At 45.9% G+C, this 23,443-nt stretch overlaps 1 protein-coding gene across 1 annotated transcript in view; it reads right to left on the bottom strand.

The window, feature by feature from the left end:
- Positions 1–804: 804 nt before the first annotated feature.
- Positions 805–23,443, bottom strand: part of LOC143988977 (aminopeptidase NAALADL1-like) — an 89,757-nt gene continuing 67,118 nt past the window's right edge. The window contains exons 15-19 of the mRNA XM_077488948.1: positions 18,024–18,105; positions 16,140–16,313; positions 10,897–10,984; positions 3,766–3,858; positions 805–1,503 (exon numbers count right to left, since the gene is read on the bottom strand). Of these exons, the coding sequence (XP_077345074.1) occupies positions 1,320–1,503; positions 3,766–3,858; positions 10,897–10,984; positions 16,140–16,313; positions 18,024–18,105 (621 nt within the window). The 3' untranslated portion in view covers positions 805–1,319. The remainder of the gene's footprint in view (positions 1,504–3,765; positions 3,859–10,896; positions 10,985–16,139; positions 16,314–18,023; positions 18,106–23,443) is intronic.

Below are 23,443 nucleotides of genomic sequence, written 5' to 3'. Positions count from 1 at the left end.
TAAAACGCTCAAATAGCAGCTCTCCACCTCTAAATTCCTCTCCCTCTCCTCCCCCTAGTGCTTTCTATTGGCTAAACAAAAATGCCTGAAGCTGTAAAACGCTTCTAATACACTTCTAAAGCACTATTAGAAAGCTTGTAAAAAGCTGCAAAAAAGCTTAAAGAACGCCCAAAAAACACCAGTAAATTGATAGGCTCATGGGGCCTAATGCCGTGTACACACGACCGGACTTTTTGACAGCAAAGGTCCAAGGGAACGAGTCCGTCGGACAATTCGATCTTGTGTGGGCTCCATCAGACCTTTGCTTGCCAAAAATCCGGCGGACTTTAGAAATAGAACATGTTTTACATTTTTCCACCGAAACTCCACTGGACCGAGAAATCCGTTCGTGTGTATGCTAGTCCGACGGACAAAAACAGACGCTAGGGCAGCTATTGGCTACTGGCTATAAACTTCCTTATTCTAGTCCAGTCGTACGTCATCACGTTCGAATCCATCGGACTTTGGTGTGATTGTGTGTGGCCAAGTCTGTTCATTCGGAAAGTCCATCGGAAATCCGCCGAAACTTCGTTGGAAAGACCGCCGGACCTAGTCCCTCGAAAAGTCCGGTTGTGTGTACGCGGCATTAATCTAACGTCTACACAAAACTAAAAAAAAAAGTTTTGGCTGGAACTGGCTTTTGAAATTGTTGTTGCTCGCTCCACTCTGGTGCCCACTTCAGCTCATGGCACTCTTCACAACTTCCTATTCCAAGAAATGGCCCTATTTAAGAGTACACTTATTAAAAGACACTCACTCCAAATATTAAAGTGATTTTATGTTTAATTATGATTGTTTTGAATGCAATGTTTAGAAGAAAAATAAAAAATAAAGAATACCAGTAAATGAAGCACATTGTGCTTTGGCTAGGTCTGGGCATCACAGCAGCCATGATAGAAGTGCAGTTTCTCCAACATAGAATTCCCTGCATCAGCATCCACTTCTTACAATATTTTGTAAAGGGAATTGGAAACTTCATTGCAGCTTTGCTGCAGCTTTCACTAATAAAAGAGTTCCTGCTGATTGGCAGCTCGGCTAACCTTCTACGGTACCCCATTGGCGTTCCTGATTATGCCATTGTATTACCATTTCTGTGCTATTATGCTGATGCTTAGGTTTTTTTTGGTCATTTTTTGCTTGTATTTTATTGACGGTCGTGTTGTGTTGACCTCTATGGTGCTGAAATGTTTTTGGATGAAAAATGTAATTACCGGTAACTGAAAAGAGCACGTTGATGTGCTACCAGTAATAATAACATTGTACTTCTACTGAGGTCAGTTTCATATATTGGTGACGTCCTCTAGGGTTGAAGCTGCATTGTCCACAGCCTGAATAACGATGGTTAGATGGTGATGGACAAGATTCCAGTCAGCTTTCAGATCGCTCTCCTTTGCGGTCTGGTAGGCATCTGCAAGACCTGGGAACGTGACCACGCTCGAGGTTCGGGAGGCCCAGAGGATGTGGCTATACCGGACACACAAGAGAAAGTATAAATATATGGAGCACTCAGATTGATTACTGCTTATAACATGGTAAATGGAGTGAGGAGACATGGGGGGGGTTTCAAAACTGGAGCAACCAGAGTCTGAAGCAGCTGTGCAAAACAACCAATCAGCTTCTTTCTTTAGCTTATTTAGTTAAGCTCTTACAATGAAAGATTGAAGCTGATCGGTTGACATGCACAGCTGCTCCAGTATCCGGTTGCTCCAGTTTTGATAAATTCCCCACATACTGTATATGGCAATTAAAGTGGACCCAGGGCTAGTACTGTGGGCAACCATTGCCCTCTTTGGTGGGGCATCCCTACGTGGTCCTGCACTGAAAGTGAACATCTTTATATTTCCTAAAAATATATAAAGAATGTTTAAAGTGATAATAAAGTCTTGTTTTTTTTTTCTGTTTAAAGACAGCAAATATGTCATACTAACCTGCTCTGTGAAGTGGTCTTGCACAGAGCAACTCAGATTCTTCTCTTCTCGGGTCCCTCGTCAATGCTCCTGGCCCCTCCTCCTGCCGAGTTGCACCACAGCAACTATCTTGCTATGGGGCACCCAAGCCGAGCTGCTGCTCTGTGTGTCCATTCAGACAAGTAGCTGTGGCTCGACTCCACCCCCTCCCTCTACTCTTTGGCTCGCTGAACTTGATTGACATAAGCAGGAGCCAATGGCACCCACTGCTGTGTCTCGGCCAATCAGGAGGGAAAATCCCGGACAGCTGAGGCTCTCATGCAACATTGCTGCATTGAGATGGAGCTCAGGTAAGTATTAGGGAGGCTGAGGGAAGCTGCACACTGAAGGTTTGTTATCTTTATGCATAGAATGCATTAAAATAAAAACGTCTGCCTTTAGAACCACTTTAATCATGTCTAAGCAGTACCATGAAAAAACTACCTTTTGCCTTCATGAAAAATAGCTGCGCACTTTTTGACATTTGACAATACCTAACCAATCCTGTTTTGTAGTCTCATAGGTATATATCTGCAGTGCGAGATCATCTAAGACACTGTTGCCTCTAACTGCTAGTCTTACAAGATCTGAAGTGAGATTTGGGGGAGTCACTACTGCTGCTCTCCTTGCTGGAGGGCAAGCTGTAACCTAAGGATCTGTAGTGTAAGGATCACTCTGCTTCATTCATGCTGTGGATCTTTGTTTCCTTCACTCTCGTTCTACTCCACCAAACATCAGGTCACCATTTATCTGGTAACATTAGAGAACATCATAAGTCAATAACGGGGTAAAGATGAACTGTATGGAGACCACAGGCAATATTGCTGATTAGTATTTTGTTCCAGACTTAAATAAAAACCTGACAGAGGTGTGTCTGCAGTGTGAGGTCATCTAAGCCACTGCTGCCTCTGACTGCTAGTCTTACAAGATTTGAAGTGAGATTTGGTGAGTCACTACTGTGCTGCTCTGTTCTCCATGCTGGAGGGCAAACTGTACCCGAGGAGCTGTAGTGCAAGGATCACTCAGCTTCAATCATGCTGCAGATCTTTGTTTCCTGCACTTTCCTTCTGACAGTAGAGAACATCATAAGTCAATAATTAGGGTAAAGACCAACTGCAAGGAGACCACAGGCAATACTGGTCACTTGTCCTTTATCTCAGACTTTATTAAAAACCTGACAGAGCTTTTAAACTTTCCCCATTCTATGCACAACAACTTAATGGCAGTGATAGGAATTAATATTTTGAAATCCTGCGATCAGCTCAGTTTTCTGCTCATCTTAGCATTGCTATATAAAGCAGACCTGGCACTGCTAACAGGGTCCATTTATTCAATAAAGGCCCCCTCCTGGCCATTTAGCCCCGATGCATGGTGTTCCATCCAGAGTTAAGCCATGGGCGGAGGTGTCACATTTAACCAGCAGCCTTTCAAACTCTGGACAGGGCTGGGCAGTGTATTTAGCGGTACCTGCATTTAGGGCAATGGAGCAGCAGAATAAACATTCAGAACACAGACTTTCATCCTGTTATAGAGGCTTACAGGCTGCTGGCAGTGGGGCTGAATGGGACACCTATGCCCTCTGCCCACAGCTACAAGCTGGAGCCCCATGACCTGGGGCTAAACACTATGTGTGCATGGAGCCTAATAGCTCAATCAATTTGTATCCATTCAGGCAAGTCCTTGTTTAGCAGTTAGTAATTTATGACAAATTAGTTTATTCATTTTATGATTGCTTTGTTTTAAGCATAGTACATACAAAACAAAACAAAAAAATACATACCTGAAATACAGCTTGTCTGGAAAAGCCAGATGATTAATAAAAGCACGTTCCAAGAGCATAAGCTGGTCATTAATCCTTCGAATGTTCAAAGGCCTGAAAGTAACAGCAGACTTTTTTTAAATTACAAGAACTGCCAAATGCATTAATACATATGTAATGTGTACTTTCTTTCATCCACGCTCAGTCACACATTTTGCCAAAAGTCCTAATATTTAAATAGAGTTGTGAAATTGCTCCTGGTATGTTCGCCCTTGCCTGCACTATTCCTGGGTGCACTTCCAGCTCATCACTGAGAAACAGGATTAAAGCGAACCTGCAGTCTGCTCACATAATGTGTAAGAAAAATATCTTTGCCATTTTGAAGCTTCCCTCCAAACACTTTGTATATTATTTTATATATACTGGGATTCTGTACTTGCTGCATAAATCTCCATCCACTGAGTCTGGCTGTATCCATTTTAACTGTGAGCAGCTGAAGCTGCTGCCTGTTCACTTCCTGGATTTACACAGACACACAGGAAGAGGCGTAGTCTATGCCCGGAAGTGGGTGCAAATACAGCTGAGGTTTAATTTTTGTGTGAACCTCCACTTTCATTCGTATGAAACCATAAAAACCGGTGCACATAGGAAGACAGTGACCTCACACATTTCACGCTAAAACATCCTTAATCATGGAAATGCATTGGAGGCCTCTGTCTTTCTTTGTGTACCTGGACTTATACAAATAAAGGAGGAGTAATTTGAACTTTGCTGAATTGTGGTCATAACCTACCTTAATTCAGTGCAAATACTTACCTGAATTTTTCCATTTTTAAGCTCATAAAAAGGGGGGGGGGGCATGAGAAATGGGTGTAGCCTTTCTAAATATGGTCACATTTGGATAGAGTTTAGCAGTAGAGGTTGAGCTTAAAAGACCAGTTACACAAATTGGCAACAAGAAGTTTTACATTTAATACACATTTCATACATCAACATATTATTATTTTTTGCTAAACAAACAAAAATGAGGCTGCACTGATATGCGGCATTGATAAGCAATGATAAGCAGCACTGATGAGCACTGAGAGGCGGCACTGATGGGGCTTCACTGATAATCAACGCACTGATGATCAATGCCCTGATTATCCATGTAAATGTCCCCTGTCACATAGAGTTGTAACTAGAAACTTCAGGGCCCCGATGCAAGGAACCATGATGGGCCCCCAGGCCCCTGGTCCCGGGGCCCTTTCTAATGATTCTGGTGTCCTTTTCTCTCATCCCGGGGCCCTTGATTATGGTCCTACAGCAGGACCCCTTTCTTTTACACATTTGAACCAATCGGACCACCCATTGTTTTGTATGGCGAGGCGGATGTAAACAGACATGTCCATTTACACCTGCCTGCATGCGCTCCAATGAAAACAGATGGATGGAGATGCATTCCCCATCCACATAGCGGATTGAATGACAGTCAAACTGGTCCATAGAGAACAGCAGTCTGCTTCCACTCTGCACAAGCGAAGCAGACATGGACCTGTCATCAGCCTGCTTGGTGGGGATCAGCGCAAAGATTCCCACTGAGCAGGTGAATTTGCTTGGCAGAGTCAGCCCGTGTGAAAGGGCCCTAAGGGGGAGCTCTGTGTACTGTAATGTAAAGGAAACTGATGTAAGAGGTGCTCTGGGAATCCTGATGTAAGGGGGTCTCTGCTCACCAAAGCCCCCCACGTCCATCAGAGTCCCCCTTTACATTACAGTTCACAGAGCTCTCCCTTACATAAGTGTGCTCAGAGGCTGACGAGAAAAGAGATCCCTTACTATAGATGGAGGCTTGGGCCCTGGATTGGTCAGGAAACAAGATCTACTAGCCTGTGCTATACATACACTAAGGCTATTTTCACACTGAAGCAGTTTACAGGCTCTAAAGTGCTAAAAATAGCGCCTGTAAAGCGCCTCTCCTGTCTCACCAGTGTGAAAGCCTGAGTGCTTTCACACTGGAGCAGTGCGTTTGCTTGGGCTTGTAGTGCACAACACTAGGGAAACCCCAGTGGGCTGCTGTGTTGGTTGAGGGGCTCAGGGAGGCACGGAAACGTAGGCTAGAGGGAGGTGCAGGGCTGGCATGACCAATGCGAGGGAGCCCCTGTAGGGTTAACTTTGAAGAGAGAACAAGGAAGGGGTGGAGCGGAAGGAAAGAAAGAAGGGAGGGCGGAGCAGTATATAAAAGGGGGGAGGAGCAAAGACAGCAAGCGTGGGTCACAAGCTTTGAAGTTGCCCGCCCACCCGCCCTTTAGGTTAAGTTGCTGTGTTGTTTGGATTTCGGGTTGTTGTCGGTGTTTCCTTTTTTCTTGCAGGTTCGGTGAAGGAGGTCGTCATAGCAGTGGAAGGCGGTGTCTTTGGTCTTTGACGGGGTAAAGAAAATTAGGTGATGGAAGTGTGTGGGGGGGCTCATAGGTGGTATGTGCCCCTTTTGGTGTATCCCAGCGAAAGGGTAGGCTGGGATACGGGTTTGTTGACACTGCGGGAAGGTGGGGTTGTCTCCGGGCTGTTAAACGGCCGGAGGCCTGGTATGGTAAAATTTTGGTCCCGCAGTGGATTGGGAAAAAGGTAACGTTAAATGGAACCGAGGTACCGTCAAAGACCAAACGACTGGGAGTTGTAATTGCTGTTGCAATATAAGTATTTTTCTATTATAGCAATAAAGTTATTTATTTTATTTTGGTTAAAGTTTTGGTTAAATAAAAGGCTGCTATGGCCAATTTTATACTCCAAACTCCGATGTGGTCTATTTATTGGGAAAGGGGAAGGTAAAAATGGGAATGGTAAGGTATGGGTAGTGAAATGGAATATTTACGGGAAGGGGTAATTACCGAATGCATAGGTCATGGAGGGGACAACACACTCTCTCAGTCCCATCAATGACTGACCCACCTGCGTGCTGCTTTCTTTTCAATCACTGAGAAGTTTCTTTAGGAAGCAAGGCGATTGGCTGACCTGAAGAGCTGTGGATCCTCTGTGGGGGGTTGCAGCATCCATAGTACAAGCTGGTCTTTCCTCCACTATATACCTGTAGGCTGCTGCAGTTTCTCTTTGCGAAGCACAGAGTTGCCGAGGATTGGAATGTGGACATGGCCACAGGGACACACACGAGGGGGGTGGGAGGAGAAGATTCTGCTCTCTCTGTATCTCTTTCCTCTCCTCTCCTGTCCGACATCCGTGCGAGGAGGGGTGGCCTGTCAGTGCGGGGTCCAAGCAGTGTCACAGAGAGTGTAATAGACACTCTGCTCATAACTGCATCCAGCAACCCCGGATTTACATACCGGGCTCTTGGGCCCCCCCCCCCACATGGGCAGAACTCCAGGGCCCAGTCGCAAGTGAGACTGTTGTGACCCTGGTAATTCCACCACTGCTGTCACACTTGCCTGGTTACCGGCTCTCCTCCCCTCATGTTGTCCCAGTGCATGAGGAAAGGAATGTTGATAGCCAGCAAGTCTGTTTACATGTGATCAGCCGTGACTGCACACAGCTGATCTCATGGTAAAGGGCCACTGTGATTGGCCCTTTGACGTGATCTGTGATCAGCTGTGTCTGTAGGAAGGGAAGGGATGATTCTGGGAGGACATCCATGGGCACCCTTCCAGAAGGAGAAAGCTATGCTATAACCGTTTTTCGTCTATAGCGTTGGTCTGAAGTGGTTAAACATTTCTATTTTCTATTGTGAATAAAATATGGGTTTATGAGATTTGCAAATAATTTTTTGTAGGTTTTACACAACCATATTTGCTTATTACATAAGCAAGTTTTGCTTCCTACTTATTAAAAGCTTCATAATGCTGTGCCCTACTGCCTTGCTGCGGGAGTGTGCCAATGTTAATGGGGGGGAGGATATGTTAGTATATGCAAGGGTTAGTACCCATTTTAGGGAAGCCACTTGATGTGGGTGGAGCTAGTCTACCTATATAATCTAGCCCTGGAAGAGCCTGGGGGAAATGGCGATGGAAAAATACTGCCTCTAATAGACTGACATTTAAGCGTGTAGTCTTAGGAAGTTAACCCTGTGGGATAGCGTGCAACAGGCTCGGTTGGAAAACCCATTTATGGGGAAACCTGCAAAGAGAACAATGGAAGGCTATCTGATATTAATGTTGGACTTGTGCAGAAATATGGATGTTGGGGCTGAGTGGAGGTAAAGGTGGTGCCTGTTTACAGCATATATTTCTCCTATGGTAAACTAATTGAAAAGCTGAACATATGGGCATTCCCTATTTCTGGAGGTTGGCCTTAGGCCTGAAGAATTATAGTGAACAAAGATGGCAGAGTTTCCCCGGGTGTGTGTTTGTACCTTATATCGTTCATGAGCAGGAGGATGGCAGTAGGGGCCCTTGACCAGCATGGTCATTGCTGGCGGCAAACCAGGGCCTCGATTACATGCACTGGTCACAGGCTTAAATTTAACCTAAGGATGCCAACCCTTTGTCCAGATTTCCTGCACAATATTATTGTTCCATGATGAAATTGGGGTCATAGACCCCCAACATGAATTGGCCTTTACATTATTTAAGTTTTTGCTAAAAATTTGATTTTTAGCAATTGATTGATGATTTGACTACTTGACATGTGCCATACTTAAAGGATTAGTTCACTTTTACCAAGAGATGGCATCATCCCTGCCTTGTTGCTAGGACATTTCTAAGATAATCCCCAGACAATTAAAACCCCTTTACATGCGTTCTCTCCCCTGATGCAATAGCTCTGAGCTCAGCAATGCTGTTATGGAGGAGTTAATGGACCACACATGTGCAAGGGGGTTTGAGAGCTCTGTCCTGTAATGGTTGAGCAGTAATGGTTGAGCAGTAATGGCTGTGTTAATAACATCCTAACAATGCAAGATGGATCGATGCCATCTGTGGGTGTTTTTTGTCCAGGTTTCAGGAGGTACGTAAATGGCCTACACCTATAGCAAGGACATTATCTAACTTTAGTCAAAGCTGCACAATTTGTTTTCTTTTACAAGTGCCCCGTATCTGCATAGGCAGTTTAATGGTAAAGGTGAACTAAACCTTTAGGTCTAGTTTACACTTGCTTCAAAACAAGGCTTCGTTAAGCCCTCAAGCCCCGGACCATTTTGCTGGCCAAAGACCAGAGCGATTCGGCACTGCGTCACTTTAACTGACAACTGCGCAGTTGTGTGACGTGGCTCCCAAACAACATTGGAGTCCTTTTTTCCCCACAAATAGAGCTTTCTTTTGGTGGTATTTGATCACCCCTGCAGTTTTTATTTTTTGCGCTATAAACAAAAAAAGAGCGATGATTTTGAAAAATACGCATTATTTTTTACATTTTGCTATAATAAATATCCCCCAAAAATATCTAAAATAACGATTTTTTTTCCTCAGGCCAATACGTATTCTTCTACATATTTTTGGTAAAAAAAAAACGCAATAAGCATTTATTAATTGGTTTGCGCAAAAGTTATAGCGTTTGCAAAATAGGGGATAGTTTTTTGGCATTTTTATTAATATTTTTTTTTACTAGTAATGGCGGCGATCTGCAATTTTTATTACTGTGACATTACGGCGGACACATCGGACATTTTTGACACATTTTTGGGACCACTGTCATTTATACATCAGTGCTATACAAATGCACTGATACCTGTGTAAACGACACTGGCAGTGAAGGGATTAACCACTAGGGGGCAGTGTAAGGGTTAAGTATGTCCTGGGGAGTGATTCTAACTGTGGGGGGGGTGTGGCTAAGTATGACATGTCACTGATCTCTGCTCCAATCACAGGGAGCAGAGATCAGTGACACTGTCACTAGGCAAAATGGGAAGATGCTTGTTTACATTAGCATCTCCCCATTCTTCCTCTCCATGAGGCAATCGCGGGTATCCCCACGGCGATTGAGTCCGCGGGACCCGCGACCTGACTCGCGGAGGTCCTGGCTGGCGCGCACGCCAGCGGCGGCGCGCACACAATGGCATGGTGGCAAATTTAAAGGGACGTACAGGTACCCATTTGCCCAGCCGTGCCATTCTGCCGACGTACATTGGCGTGCGCTGGTCGGGAACTGGTTAAAGCTCTCTGAACGCTAGTCAAAGCTCCTATTACCAAATAAAATGGTTAGCTTACAGTCCTATTTACAGCTTGGGTTTGCTTCTCTTCAAAAATTATACACCATGTCGCTTCAAAGCGTCTTCAAATCCTCCAGAGAAATCCATGACAAAGTTCGATTGAAGCACCTGTGGTTTTGGAGAGGCTTTAATTCAGCTTTAGCTTCACTTTGTTTTGGAGAAATTACAGGTATGAGATATCCACACACACACACACACACACACAGGGCATCTGTCAAGCTTCAATAAAGCTTTGGAAGCATCATCGATGCTTCAAAGCTTCATGAAAGCACCACCGAACCATCAATAACACATCATAAATCCATGTTGAAGCTGTATGCACTTTAATGTGTGTTGAAGCCAAAGCAAGTGTAAATGAGCCCTTAATGGCTTTGGCTTCCACACACATTAAATCGCCTACCGCTTCAAAATGTTTTTATGACGTGTTTAATGCTCCGGTGGTGCTTTGATGAAGCTTCAGTGGTGATTCGGTGAAGATTTGGTGATGCTCTTTTGAAGCTATGTTGAAGCTTGGCAGATGTACCTGTGTGTGTGGATATTTCATACCTGCAATTTCTCCAAAACAAAGTGAAGATAAAGCTGAATTAAAGCCTCTCAAAAAGGTACTTCAAGCAAGCTTCAAGGGAGCTTATAGACTTCTATGGAGGCTTTGAAGATGCTTTGAAGCACCACTAAAGCGACATGGGGTATAATTTTTGAAGCAAAGCAAAGTAAATGCAAGGTGTAAACAGGACTGTAAGCTAACCATTTTATTTAGTGACAAGAGCTTTAACAAAGACTGTCTGAAGCCATGTTTTGAAGCAAGTGTAAACTAGCCCTAAAGCATAATGTTTATTTTAAAGATAAATATAATATGAATGTTAGTAGAACTTCTTTCACATAATGCACATTTTACTAAAGCTTTGGGGTAAAATGGATGTTCGTTGACCCTTTTACATTTTGAAACACTGAAGACTACACAAAGATCCAATTTCTTGTTTTACCCCATGACCACACTCCCTAGATATCCATCATGTACTTACGTTTTATCTGACTCCTTTAAATTCTTAATTGAACCTTCCAAATCATCAGCAGCCTTCTTGTATCTGTTAATAGCCGTCCTCAATGGTTCTACAACACAAAGTTATGCGTTTAATACAGCTGCTGGGAGATAGCAGAATTTGCAACTTAATAATAATAATAATAATTAATAATTGCAATAATATCTGAAAATGTTCCATTATTTGTAATAGAATTGCTACAGTATGTCAAATTGCTAGTGATCTGCCACTGTGTTACTTACCAATTGATTTTGGCAGTGCTTTTTCTTTCACCCATGTTCACATATGTGCGATGCCGCTATTGTCGGCATTAGAAGTGTTCAAATTGGTGCTGCACTGATTTAAAATAGTAGTTCCAGCCATGGGCGTCCGCAGAACTTTTTTCAAGGGGGGGCATAATTTTAAGGTCACCCATGTGCCACCCCTTTTCGACAATGTCATTATCAGATTATCATGGTCAGAGACTGCAGACTTAGTACAATCCCTAGGATAGGTAATGGATAATGGCCAACAGGCCCTCTTACCAGACCCAGCGAAACAACACCAGTGATCCCTCCAGCTGGAAGATTGCTCACGCGCCACGGGGGAGACTCTGGTCAGTAGTGTAGCATGCATGTACCCTGGCAGTGACTCAGTCTTTCTCTCTCTGGTGGTGCTGGGCAGCATGGCTCTCTCTGGTGGTGCTGGACAGCATGGCTCTCTCTGGTGGTGCTGGACAGCATGGCTCTCTCTGGTGGTGCTGGACAGCATGGCTCTCTCTGGTGGCATGGGGCAGTGTAGTTCTCTCTCTGGTGGCGCTGGGCAGCGTGGCTCTCTCTCTCTGGCTTCTGCCCAGCACAATCCTTGTTCTTTTTCCTGTAGCACCCTCTCCCTCAGCTTTTTTCCCCGGCTACAGTCTCTCAATCTCTCGATCAAGCTGTATCCTCCTCCCTGTGGAAAATGGGGCCACCAATCTTTGGGACTACATGTCCTATGATTCTCTCCTCTCCTAGTCTCTTTTGATTGGCCCTCAGTTATGGCCAATAGGGAAGGAACAGAGCGGGCAGGAACAGTTATGGCCAATAGGGAAGGAACAGAGCGGGCAGGAAGCTGGGAAAGGAACCTGGGGAGAGCCGTCGTCTCTTCTCCCTGACAGGAGAAAGGAGGGGGTGACCGGGGTAAACCTGATAGCACCGCTGCTGAGTTCTCTGCTGGACTGAGCACGGAAAAGAGCCCGCAGTCACGCTACACTGATAGGGGGGCTTGGCAGAACCTTGATGGTGTCACCCCACTGGCGGGTTGCACATGGGTGTGGGCTGCCCACACCCCGATAGGGATGGAACTGTGTTGAATTTAAGATCTCATCCCTGATTCCAGGGGGGGGGGGCACTTGACCCCCCTTGCCCCTACCTGCGGACGCACATGGTTCCAGCACTACTTTTGCAGACTTCGGTGCAACATGCCTGGACATCTGTGCGTGAAGTCACAGAGATGTCAGCCAAGTCGCACTGACAAGCGGCTTTGAAATTGTGCGATTTCAAGTGAAGTTGCACGATTTCAAAGCCGTATTCAGTGTGAACCACGGCTTAGTTTCAAATAAAGTGGGAAAGACATACAACTGTCAGTTTTTGTATTGCTTTATCCTGTTGCAGTCTGGACAGAAGATTAGTACCTTAGGGCTACATTTAATATGTTTGGAGCCTGCTTAAAATGTAATTTTAGGAAAACAATCCTTCGTCCAGACTCCACAGCACAATATTTCTATGCCCCAATGAAGGGGGGTTCCTACCAAAACAAGTTGGCTTTTACATGTAAAATTGTGATTATAAAACTTCAGCTAGACCAGTGGTTATCAATTCTCATGATATAGAGGACCTCAAGCAGGGCCATCAACAGGGGGTATCACCAGGATTCCTGTAGGGGGCCTGGGCACACAGGGGGGGCGGGACAACAGGGGGATCGGTGCAGCGGGACAGGAGGACAATTACAGAACAATGCACTGTGCCTGTGTCTCTCCCTCCAGCAGCTGAAAGCTGGTTTCTCCCCTCTCTCTGCCACTGGATTTCAGCTGCTGGAGGGAGAGACACAGACAGTGCATCATTGTGTAATTGTCCTCCTGCCACACTAATCCCCCTCCATGTGCTACCCACATCTGCCAGGGCCCCCCACCCCCCCCCACAGCACTGCCGGCTACCCTCTGCCACTGATTTCTGTGAGTATACAGGGGCATAGAGAGTGGGGAAAGGGACTGATAAAGATCTCATTTACCGCCCCTTCCTTTTCTAAATTGGACACAGTGAGCGATCGGTACCAATCGCTCCTGTGTCCATTCAAAACGGAAGCAGAGTAAACTGTTTACTCTACTTTCGTTTATGAATAGACAGGAGCCTCTGGGTCCTGATCATTCATTTTCAGTGCAACAGAGAAAGGAATTGAAGACTTTGGGATTGATTTACTAAAGGCAAATAGACTGCACTTTGCAAAGTGCAGATTCACTCTGCAAGAGCCATTGCTCCAAAGCTTAGTAAATGAGGTGAAGTTCTGCTGATTTTCATAATCCAACCATGTGCAAGCAAAAATGCAATTTGTTTAATTTTCCTTGTACGTGATTGGGTAGTCTTTGCAAAGTGAATCTTTACCTCATTTACTAAGCTATGGAGCAACTGCCCTTGCAGAGTGTAACAATCTATTTGCCTTTAGTAAATCAAACCCTCCGTGTCCTCAGTTCCTTTCTTTGTCTCAAAGAACAGAAGTCAGGGGTGTTTAGACCCCTGATATTTCACCCAAGCCCCCCCAACAGCATTGTAAAAAAAATAATAAAAAAAAAAAATGTAAAAAAATACAAATTGTAAAAAAAAAAAAAAAAAAAAAAATTGTAAAAAACATTTTTTTTAAATGGACTCATTCACATGGGATCTCTGGCCTATACAGTGTGAGCGATTTGATGCCATCTCTTACTCACTCTATGATGATGCAATGGCTGTATGAACACATCTGCAGATCCTAACTTGATTAGTGTGTAAGTGTGGGTGAGTCCCCCCAAATACACACTGTCTGTGTTTGGGGCCATACACCTGCATCCACACCCTTGCCAAATGAGGACCTGAGTTTGTGTCCATACAGCTGTTGTGTCATCATATCGTAACATAGGCTGCTTACACACAGCAATAGCCACATAAAAAAACAAAAAAACACTGATTCACACTGTACAGGCCACAATACTTATGTGAATGAGAACCGAGGCCTCATTTACACACAGAACTTTATTACCTCACTGCAGTTTTATCTTTTAGATTTAGCAGGAATTTTGTAAGTTATGTTATCTTTGTGTCCACTAATAATGATTTTAGTGTATTTTTAGTGACAGTATCGTTTTGATATTTTTAATTGTTGTAAGTATTGTCTTATGTCTATGTGTGTTTTTTGTGCGGTGAATAGTGATTTCCTTTAGGCCATTTTTGGTGAAGCTGTACTTTTTCTATATTTGGGCCTGAGATTGTGCCAACTTTTCTATAAAGATAAAAAAGTTAAGATTTTTATGATAACTCTAATATGATCAGATTTTTGCTGTCATTTGTAACGTTTTCCCAGTGTCTCCTGCCAGATTGCCATTTGTGATATATTACCTTAATGTACCCCATAAATCTCCCTTTCCTCCCCATGTCCCAACATTTTTTTTAAACTGAGGTGTTGCAGGGAACAACAGGTTTTTTTACTCCAAGTGATCTCAGCACCGGACTTCTCGCAAGGGCACACCATGTGTGAGCAGAGTCTTAGCCCTTGTACACACGGTCGGAGAATCCGTCGGAATGTGTCCTATCGGACCGTGTTGTCGGATAATCTGACTGTGTGTGGTATGCATCTGACTGATTCCGTCGAAATATCCGTCGGACCCAATTTTCCAACTTGTTGGAAATATTTTCCGACCAACTGGTTCGATCGGACATACTCCAATCATGTGTAGAGAATTTTGATCGGACCAAGTGCCACGCATGCTCAGATCAAATTCCTACATCAAAGCTATTGGCTACTAGCCTGCACGTAGTCCCATAGTATCGAAATTATGTCATCACGTTCTGAATGATCGGATTTTTCGACAACTTAGTCCGACCGTGTGTATGCAACAGTTTCGGACAAGATCCGATGGGCAAAATCCGATGGACAAAATCCGACGGATTTGGTTGTCAAAATCTCCAACCGTGTGTACAGGGGCTCAGAAGATATGGCTGCTGGGAAAAAAAAAATCAATCTATGCATGTGGATACAGGCAGACAGGGATGGAGAAAGGCGGAGTATTGCTGTTCAGCTGAAAACACTACTTGGGATTTCAGTGTAGCAGAGGCAGTGCTGCCAACTCACTACAGGGAGTTTGGAGCTCACTGGACTTTGCGGGTGCCCCCCCAAATAAATTACCACCAGCTGCCGCTGCCACGGTGTTCCATCGGGTTAAGGCTAGGACAATGAAGTTCAATGAAGGTCAATGAAGTTCCTCCACCCCAAACTCTCTCATCCATGTCTTTATGGACCTTGCTTTGTGCACTGGTGCACAGTCATGTTGGAACAGGAAAGGGCCATCCCCAAACTGTTCCCACAATGTTGGGAGCATGAAATCATCCAAAATGTCTTGGTATGCTGATGTCCTAAGAGTCCCCTTCACTGGAACTAAGGGGCCAAGCCCAACCCATGAAAAACAATCCCACACTATAATTCCCCCTCCAACAAATGATTTGGACCAATGCACAAAGCAAGGTCCATAAAGACATGGATGAGCGAGTTTGGGGTGGAGGAACTTGACTGGCCTGCACAGAGTGCTGACTTCAACCTGGTAGAACACCTTTGGGATGAATTTGAGTGGAGACTGCAAGCCAGGCCTTCTCATCCAACAGCAGTGCCTGACCTCACAAATGCGCTTCTGGAAAATTGGTCAAACATTCCCAAAGACACACTCCTAAACCTTGTGGACAGCCTTCCCTGAAGAGTTGAAGATTTTATAGCTGTAAGGAGTGGGCCAACTCCATATTGAACCCTACGGACTAAGACTGGGATGCCACTAAAGTTCATGTGACTGTAAAGGCAGGCGTCCCACTACATGTGTTGTTCTTAAAGGGATAGCACATTGGTAAATGTGTAGGTAATGCAAAGGTATACTGATTTTGTTTTTATTTTTGCTCAGACATATACTTTAAAGCACAATTGGAGGTGTTCAGTGTGTTGTAGTACTCTACTCTAGTACTTTGCCTACCTACCCAGTGAGATATTGTGCTTTGTGAGGTTTGCCTGAAAGTTATCGACTGCGCGGCTATAGTAATCCTCCAGGGTTTCAACGTAGTCTCTTACACCTAGCGGGAGGATGAGGCTGTCCGAGAGTCTCAGTAGAACATTCCCAGCTGTGCGTGCCACTGTCTGATGGCTGGTAAAACCTACAAAACAGTAAGGAACACAAATTGGCTTAACTTCACATTTTTTGCAGCATTATTGGACCTACATCAAAATACTCATAGGGCTCCATTTATAAAGCATTCATTACACGAATGTCAGAAACATTTATGCAACCTGAATGAAAATTCAGCATATTTTTTCCAATAGATTAATTCCTGGATCCTCAGTGCCACCTAGTGGCCAAAATGCGGTATTGTTTTATAAAATTTCTCAATGAAAAAATATACTGCATTTTGGCCACACGATGGAGCTGTGATACTAATGAAAGATGTTTTACTCCTCATCCACGGGAATCATATTATGCCACTGTATTTGGTTTTTTTTTGTTTTGTTTTTATATTATTCCTGTATTGCTCTTTGGTCACATGATCTTTCCCTGCTCTTTGGTATCTGCAGGAAAAAAACCTTGGGAGGGGCTTCTATTACTCCTGTCTGCACAGACCTGATTGGTGCTGTGCCAGTCACATGACAAAAAAACAGTTTCAGAAGAGCAATTTAAATTAGCTCATTTATATTTTAAAAAAACTGTTCAACTCCCAATAAATCTCTATTGAACATGAAATGTATATATTTTCTGCATTAATTTGGTGTAGGCAGAGTCAAATATTTGAAACTAGCCTTTATTTTGTTCAGACAGTATCTGCATCTAAGGCTCTTTTTTACTTTACAGGTATCAGCAATTACATTTGCTATATTTAATACTGATTTATATTAAAACAAAGCTTTTTTGTTTTAGTGAATGTAAACAATCAGCATAATATATCCTGCTCCCAAAGTGTTTAGCAATAGGAGGACATGGAGGAGGAGGGAGGGGAGTGACATTTAGCATTGTGTATACGCCAACATGCATGACTCCATACTTCCCAACTTTCTGAAATGGGAATGAGGGGCACCTATTAGCAAAAGTATGTAGGCATAGGACGGACCCGCAAGTGCTTCTTTACCACTACTATTCCTTTATATTGACCCTTGACATTTATAAATGCAGCTTCCCCAAAGCACCCATGTTGAGGGCACATGGCCTGGTACGGCTTGGGGGGGCTCGCTCGTCCCCACCCCCTTTCCTGACCGGCCGGGCTGCGTGCTCAGATAAAGGTCTGATATGGACTTTGGGGGGGACGTTTTTTCGGCGTAGGGCTTCCCTTTTAAGTCCATACCAGGTGACAGGGCCAGCGAGGTGTTAATCTCAATGATGGAGGCTGCGACATTGACCTCCTTCGCTAGTCCCGTCTACCTGGAGTTGCGTTCAAAATGAATGGACTTTTCTCCGTGTTGGCAAGTCCGTACATTTCAAAAGTCCAGCCACAGTCCAGCGGTTTGTCCACCGTACCTAGTCTGCCGAAAAAAGTCCGGTCGTGTGTGGGCAGGTCCGCTTGTTTGGAAAGTCCGGCGGACCTCTGCTGCAAAGTCCGGTGGTTTGTCCGCCGGATAGTCCGATCGTGTGTACGCGGCATAAGAGTTATTTATCAAACCCTCTGAAATAACTGTCTATGTTGTCCTGTGATATTTTTAAGTTCCAATTCTCAAATCCAATTTGGTCACAATGAAGCAGTACAGACAGTTTTCATTTCACAGACATTGATAAATGAGGGTCAGTAGATCTTCATGTTGTCTAAATGAAATAACGAATAGACTTTTTGGAAGTATTATGTTAATAGCACTAGTAAAATATACACCCAACTGTATTTTACCTGGATCAATATATTTTGCAGTATAATCAAATGTGTCAAACGCTGTATGGTAGGTGGGGTAAATTCGAGCTGATGTCACTCTCTGCGGGGTTAAAAGAAAAGAAACAAAATTAGGGTCTGAACTCATAAATTAAGCTTCTACAATCTGCAGAAAAATGTACTTGTGGAGGGTACAAATACAGGAACTGCCATTGTGGTTTGTCTTAAAGTTGAACTCCATCCTTACCTTTAGATTTGCAGGGTTTTACAGGCTCCTCGTCTCTAGATGAGGAGGGGGGGGGGGGGTGAAAAGGTATAGGCCCCTAGCTGTAATTCTGATCCTATTGTGTGCTTTTTCTAGGTCAGCGATTCACCAACATGTGAAGTAAGGCATAAGGAAGGAGCAACTTTAAAAACAAGTCAGCAACACTAGAATGTATTTCTGTACTGAATGTTTCCCTTTTACTTTCTTAAAGGTATAGCCCCATCCGGATTGTCCGGGCTGGGAAGGTTAGTCACTTTACTAGAGGGATATTTACAATCCTGCGAGCCACACTGCGTCATAGGAACAGATTGGTTTTTAATCAAGGGGCACAGTGACATGCTCCTCAAAGGCACACTATTAGGCACCCAATAAAATATACAGTATTTAGTATATACAATGCAATGAGTTCTCATTAACATTACTATATTTCTGTAATTTTACTGCTTTTGGGCCTATTCAATCTGTTGCAGTGCTTTAAAGGACATAATGTTGCATGATAATGTGTATTGCATTTACTGTTCTCCTTGCTGGAGGGGAAGCTGGACCTGGGGACTTGCAGACAAGAATCCCTATGCTTCTTCAATCATTCCGTGTCTCTGAGCTGTCCCTTTTTACCTTTCTTGCTGCTTCTTGATCACTAGTCATTGTTGGAAAAGCAACAGCAATCTGCTTACATACTGTGACTGTGTATATGCATTATATCTATCTATCCAGCAGGTGGCGCTGCAGTATTATACAGTGGAACCTTGGTTAATGTGTAACGCGGTTAACGAGCGTTTTGAAAGATGAGCAATTTTCCAAATTTTTTTCAATCCTGAAGCGATTTGCGAGTGTTGTCTCGCAAAACGAGCAAAATTCAAGCTAATGGGGTGTGCAGTATCGCATTTGGCCAGTGGTGCAGGGGCGCCGGTGACACTCGGAACAGTTCAGAGCCGTTCGGAAACACTCAGAAATACTCCATTCCCGAGTGTTTCCGAGCCTTTCCAAGTTCAGCCGAGCTGTCCCTGAGTATTTTCGAGGCTTTGCGCCCCCCCACCTCTGGTCACACGAGGTATTGCATGTAATAGAAATCAATACAGAACGAATTATCTTCCTTTCCATTGAGTTCTATGGGGAAACTCACTTTGATATGCGAGTGCTTTGGATTACAAGCATTCTCCTGGAACGGATTATGCTCGTAATGCAAGGTTCCACTGTTGTGTGTTATTCTATGGTAAAGTAATATCAGGATGTTCTGTTTATGTTAAGTGCATGTGCTTGTATTTTCCTGTTTCCTGTGTCATGTTTCCTAATGCTGTAAGACATGCATTGCTAATCCTCCATGAAAGTAAAGTATTCTTTGCATTTAACAAGCTTTCAAGCACATGATTCAATAACCTGCTAATAGTCATCATATCGCCAGTTATTAGGTGGCAGCTCTGACATAGGGAAGTAAAGTCCTGCCTGAACTAAGATGTTTGCCCCCAAATAGTGCAGAACAAGGCATGGTAAGTTGGTAAAGGTGTAGGGAGGTGACAACTGTGTCAATTGTGTATTGCATTAAATATTTGCTGTCTGGCTACCCGATGTAAGGGTAAACATGTTGTGGTGTGTCTGCCATGTTGTCTGTTGAACTTCCCATACCAGGGGTATTTAAGCAAGAAGGTGTTGGGCCAGTGAGTGGTTGGAGATTGGTCATAAGACTGAGAAGGACCACACACAGAGAGATGTAGTGTTAACTTTAGTAGGTTACCCCTTGGGGGGACCCTAAAACAGGACTGTATAGCAAGCAAATTATTATTGGTTGGGAACCTTTACAAGCTGAAGGTATGAGAAAAACTTGCCTTTTACTGTCCTATGTTATCTGCTGCATTGAAAAAAAATCCTGTATGTCATGCCAACTTTATTCAGTAAACAAAGTCACTGGTTAAAGGAATCATGTGGTCTGCTCAACTGGGAATACAGATTGAGAGTGAAATCCTACAGTGTAGGGGAATGGGGAACAAAGTGTAAACCTTCATGTTAACCGTATGGATAATAGAGAGTCATAAGTAAAAAGGAGGAGAAACAGTCAGTTCGGGAGAGGAGGCTGTGGTGGCCAGTGATGGTGGTTCTATTATAAGGGTGGATTTATGGCTTTGTGGTCTACCCGTCTAAGCATCAGGGACCCAAAGTTGGGGCCTGCTGAAAAGCAGAACCCTGGTATGGACTGAGCCTAAATCAGACGCGTGCATGGCCTTGCAAAGTATGCAGCAGCTTCCCGGTGCTTTTGGTTTATCAGTAATTGTAGTGTGTAAAAGAACTGCTGGAGGAAAATCAAGGCTGGACTTCGTAGTCAGTACCGGGACAGGTGTCAACTGGCAGGTGAGGTGAAGACATTATTTTTCCAATATTCTTGCCTTCCAGGCAATAATGGTGACTATTTCTTCGACCCCTATCTACCTTTTTGACACATATTTCATGATACAGGCCCTCTTTAAAGCTTTGTACATTTTGTCCTCCTGATCACAATAGTTCACACCTAGTGCTCTTTTGGCAACAAACACAATTTTTCAATTTAACAGTATAAAGAACGTCTACGGAGCCGCAGCAGCAGGCTGTGGGTGTAGGGACGGCATGACAGCTGCTTTGAATGCACTGTCGCCGTTTTAAGGGGCAAGGATAGTGGCCGCTTTAAGAGATCGGAGTAGGCGGGCGGTGGGCGGAGCCTGTCATTTTGCAGTCACGAGGCAGAGGAAGACAGGGGCAGTCGGAGAGCGGAGGAGGAAGTGATAGGACGTGCACCCTCGCCGCTCCGACGGGTAACATGGCGTCTGCAGAGTTTTTGGGACATCTGAGAGCAGCAATGGAGAGAGAGGGCGCCGCATGGCTACAGGCGCAAATAGCGGCCGTGGCGGCGGAGCGCGAGGCGGCAGGGAGGGGGGGACAGCAGAGACACCTCGGGCGCGGCGTTCCAGGCCGCCCGAACGGTTCAGCCTGGAAGTAGGCCGCAGGGGGCCCTCGCGGACGGCGCACAGCACCCCCGGTCGTGACACAGGCTTACAGCAGCAGACGCAGGGAGAAGGGATGACCCCGGCCTCCACCCCACCTGGGGAAGGGAGCAGCAGGTATGCCGCCAGGAGCAGGGCCCGAAGGAGGGGACAAGGGAGTCCGGCTGGAGGGTCAGGAGCATCCCAGGAGTCGGCGCCCCCTGCACGGCACCAGTGCGTGGACCAGGCCGTGGCGGCTGCGGGAGCGGGGGGGGCAGCCAGAGGGGATCGGAAGTGCAGCGGGTGGGGGTTCGGCCCGGCTGGGTGGCCCCCAGTCCCAGGGACAACAGCAGTGGTCATTTAGCTAGCCAGGGCCCAGGAGGGGTGGCTGAGGGGACACGCGGGGTGAGGAGTCGGCGCACCGGGAGACACAGGAGCCCTTCTCCCAGGCAGGAAGGCAGGGCTGGCGGCAGGGGGGGCGGGACTCCAGAGCGCTGCACCGAGGACCCCTGGGCAGTGGAGCAGGCCCGTCTGGGTGTCCTACTTCTGAGAACGTGTCGGCTGTGGAGAGCGGGAGATCGGAGGGTGAGCTGTCTGAGTCTGACGGTGGAGAAGATCGCAGAGAGGATATGGCGCTGGGTCCAAGAGCGGCGGCTGCGAGGCCCGGTCCTGGGCAGCCCGGTGAGTGTAACCCTTCTATTATGATGTCTACTTTGTTGCATGATTTATTGGGTCGGGGTAGCTTGCAGGGGTCACCTGGTGGGGGTGTGGGGATCGGGACTGCGGGGTCAGCAGGCCAGCCCCCGGCTTCTGGGGCCTCAGCAGGAGACAAGGGGCAGGAGGGCCTTGGGGGCTTGTTGTCGGGCCTAAAAGAATTGGTGCAGCGGTTCGAGAGTGGGGCGGTGAGCGGGCCAGCCCAGGCGTGGACACAGGCCTCGGCTGCGGCGGGGACGACGGGAGGAGCATCTTCGCCTGCGGTGGCTCCGGTGGCGGGGGGGAGAAGTCGGCGGGTGCTTCTGGCCCCGCGCCCGACGTGATTTCGGAGAAGGTGGGTGAGAAAAGTGCAGACCAGGTGCGGTTGGCTGATGCGGCGAGGAGCGAGGTCTACGTCTGCTTCGAGGGACCGTTAGGGGCGCATCTGAAGCCGGAAGTGAAAGACAAAATTTGGAAGGGTAAGTACGTCGTGATTTTCACCCTGCTACCGCTGGAGAAATTCAACCTGGATAGGTTGAAGCTTGAGGAGCGGAAGAAGGAAGATGAGGAGAAGCGGAGGTACCGGTTAATTCCCAGGACCTTCGCTAACTGGCTCCAGGCGTTTGCCATTTTGGCAAGTGTGGTGGGTGAGAAGGCGCCGGAACATTGCTCGGCGTTGTTCGTGTATCTGGAAGCCATTAGTGAAGCACACCGGACGTATGGCGGCACAGCGTGGCTCCGGTATGATGAACAGTTCAGGCAGCGGATGGCAGTCCGACCTTCGGTTCGCTGGGACCACAAGGACATTAGCTTGTGGATGAAGCTGATGATGGCGGCGAGGGCTCCTAACCAGTTTTTTCAGCCGGGGGTCGGAGGTTCTGCCACCCCAGGACAACCGGCCGAAAATGATGGGGTTATTGCTGGCAGTTTAACGAGGGATCTTGCAAATTCGGGTCGAACTGCCGTTTCAGGCACTTGTGTTCGGGCTGCGGGGGGTCCCATGCCCTTGCAAAATGTTTCAAGAAAGGGAAGGGGCGCCCCGGAGATTCTGTCAACAAAAGGGACGACTCCGGTTTGAGTGGAAAGGATGCTGCCTTTCCTCAATAGATACCCCGACAGGGCGGGGGCACAATTGCTGGAGGCGGGGTTTACTCCGGGTTTTCGGATTCCTTGCTCCTTGACGTCAGTGCCTCCATTGACAAAAAAATTGAAATCAGCTCTGCAGCATGCGTCTGTGGTGATGGAAAAGTTGGGTAAAGAAGACGCGTTGGGCCGCATAGCCGGCCTGTTTCAGGAGGCACCTCTCCCACATCTGGTGGTTTCTCCGCTGGGGGTGGTTCCTAAAAAGGAGCCGAACAAGTTTTGGTTGATCCATCACCTGTCCTTTCCGAAAGGGGGATCGGTGAACGATGCCATCGCGCCTGAGGACTGTGCGGTCACGTATACTTCCTTTGACATGGCGGTGTCGTGGGTCCGGCGGTATGGCCGCGGGACGCTAATGGCAAAATCGGACGTCAAAGTGGCGTTCCGGCTTT

Source organism: Lithobates pipiens, unplaced genomic scaffold, assembly GCF_037356315.1.
Source record: "Lithobates pipiens isolate NorthernLeopardFrog02 unplaced genomic scaffold, aLitPip1_a1.2 Scaffold_18, whole genome shotgun sequence".
In the NCBI taxonomy this organism is placed as follows: domain Eukaryota; kingdom Metazoa; phylum Chordata; class Amphibia; order Anura; family Ranidae; genus Lithobates; species Lithobates pipiens.
This window is presented reverse-complemented; position numbering and strand designations above follow the sequence as displayed.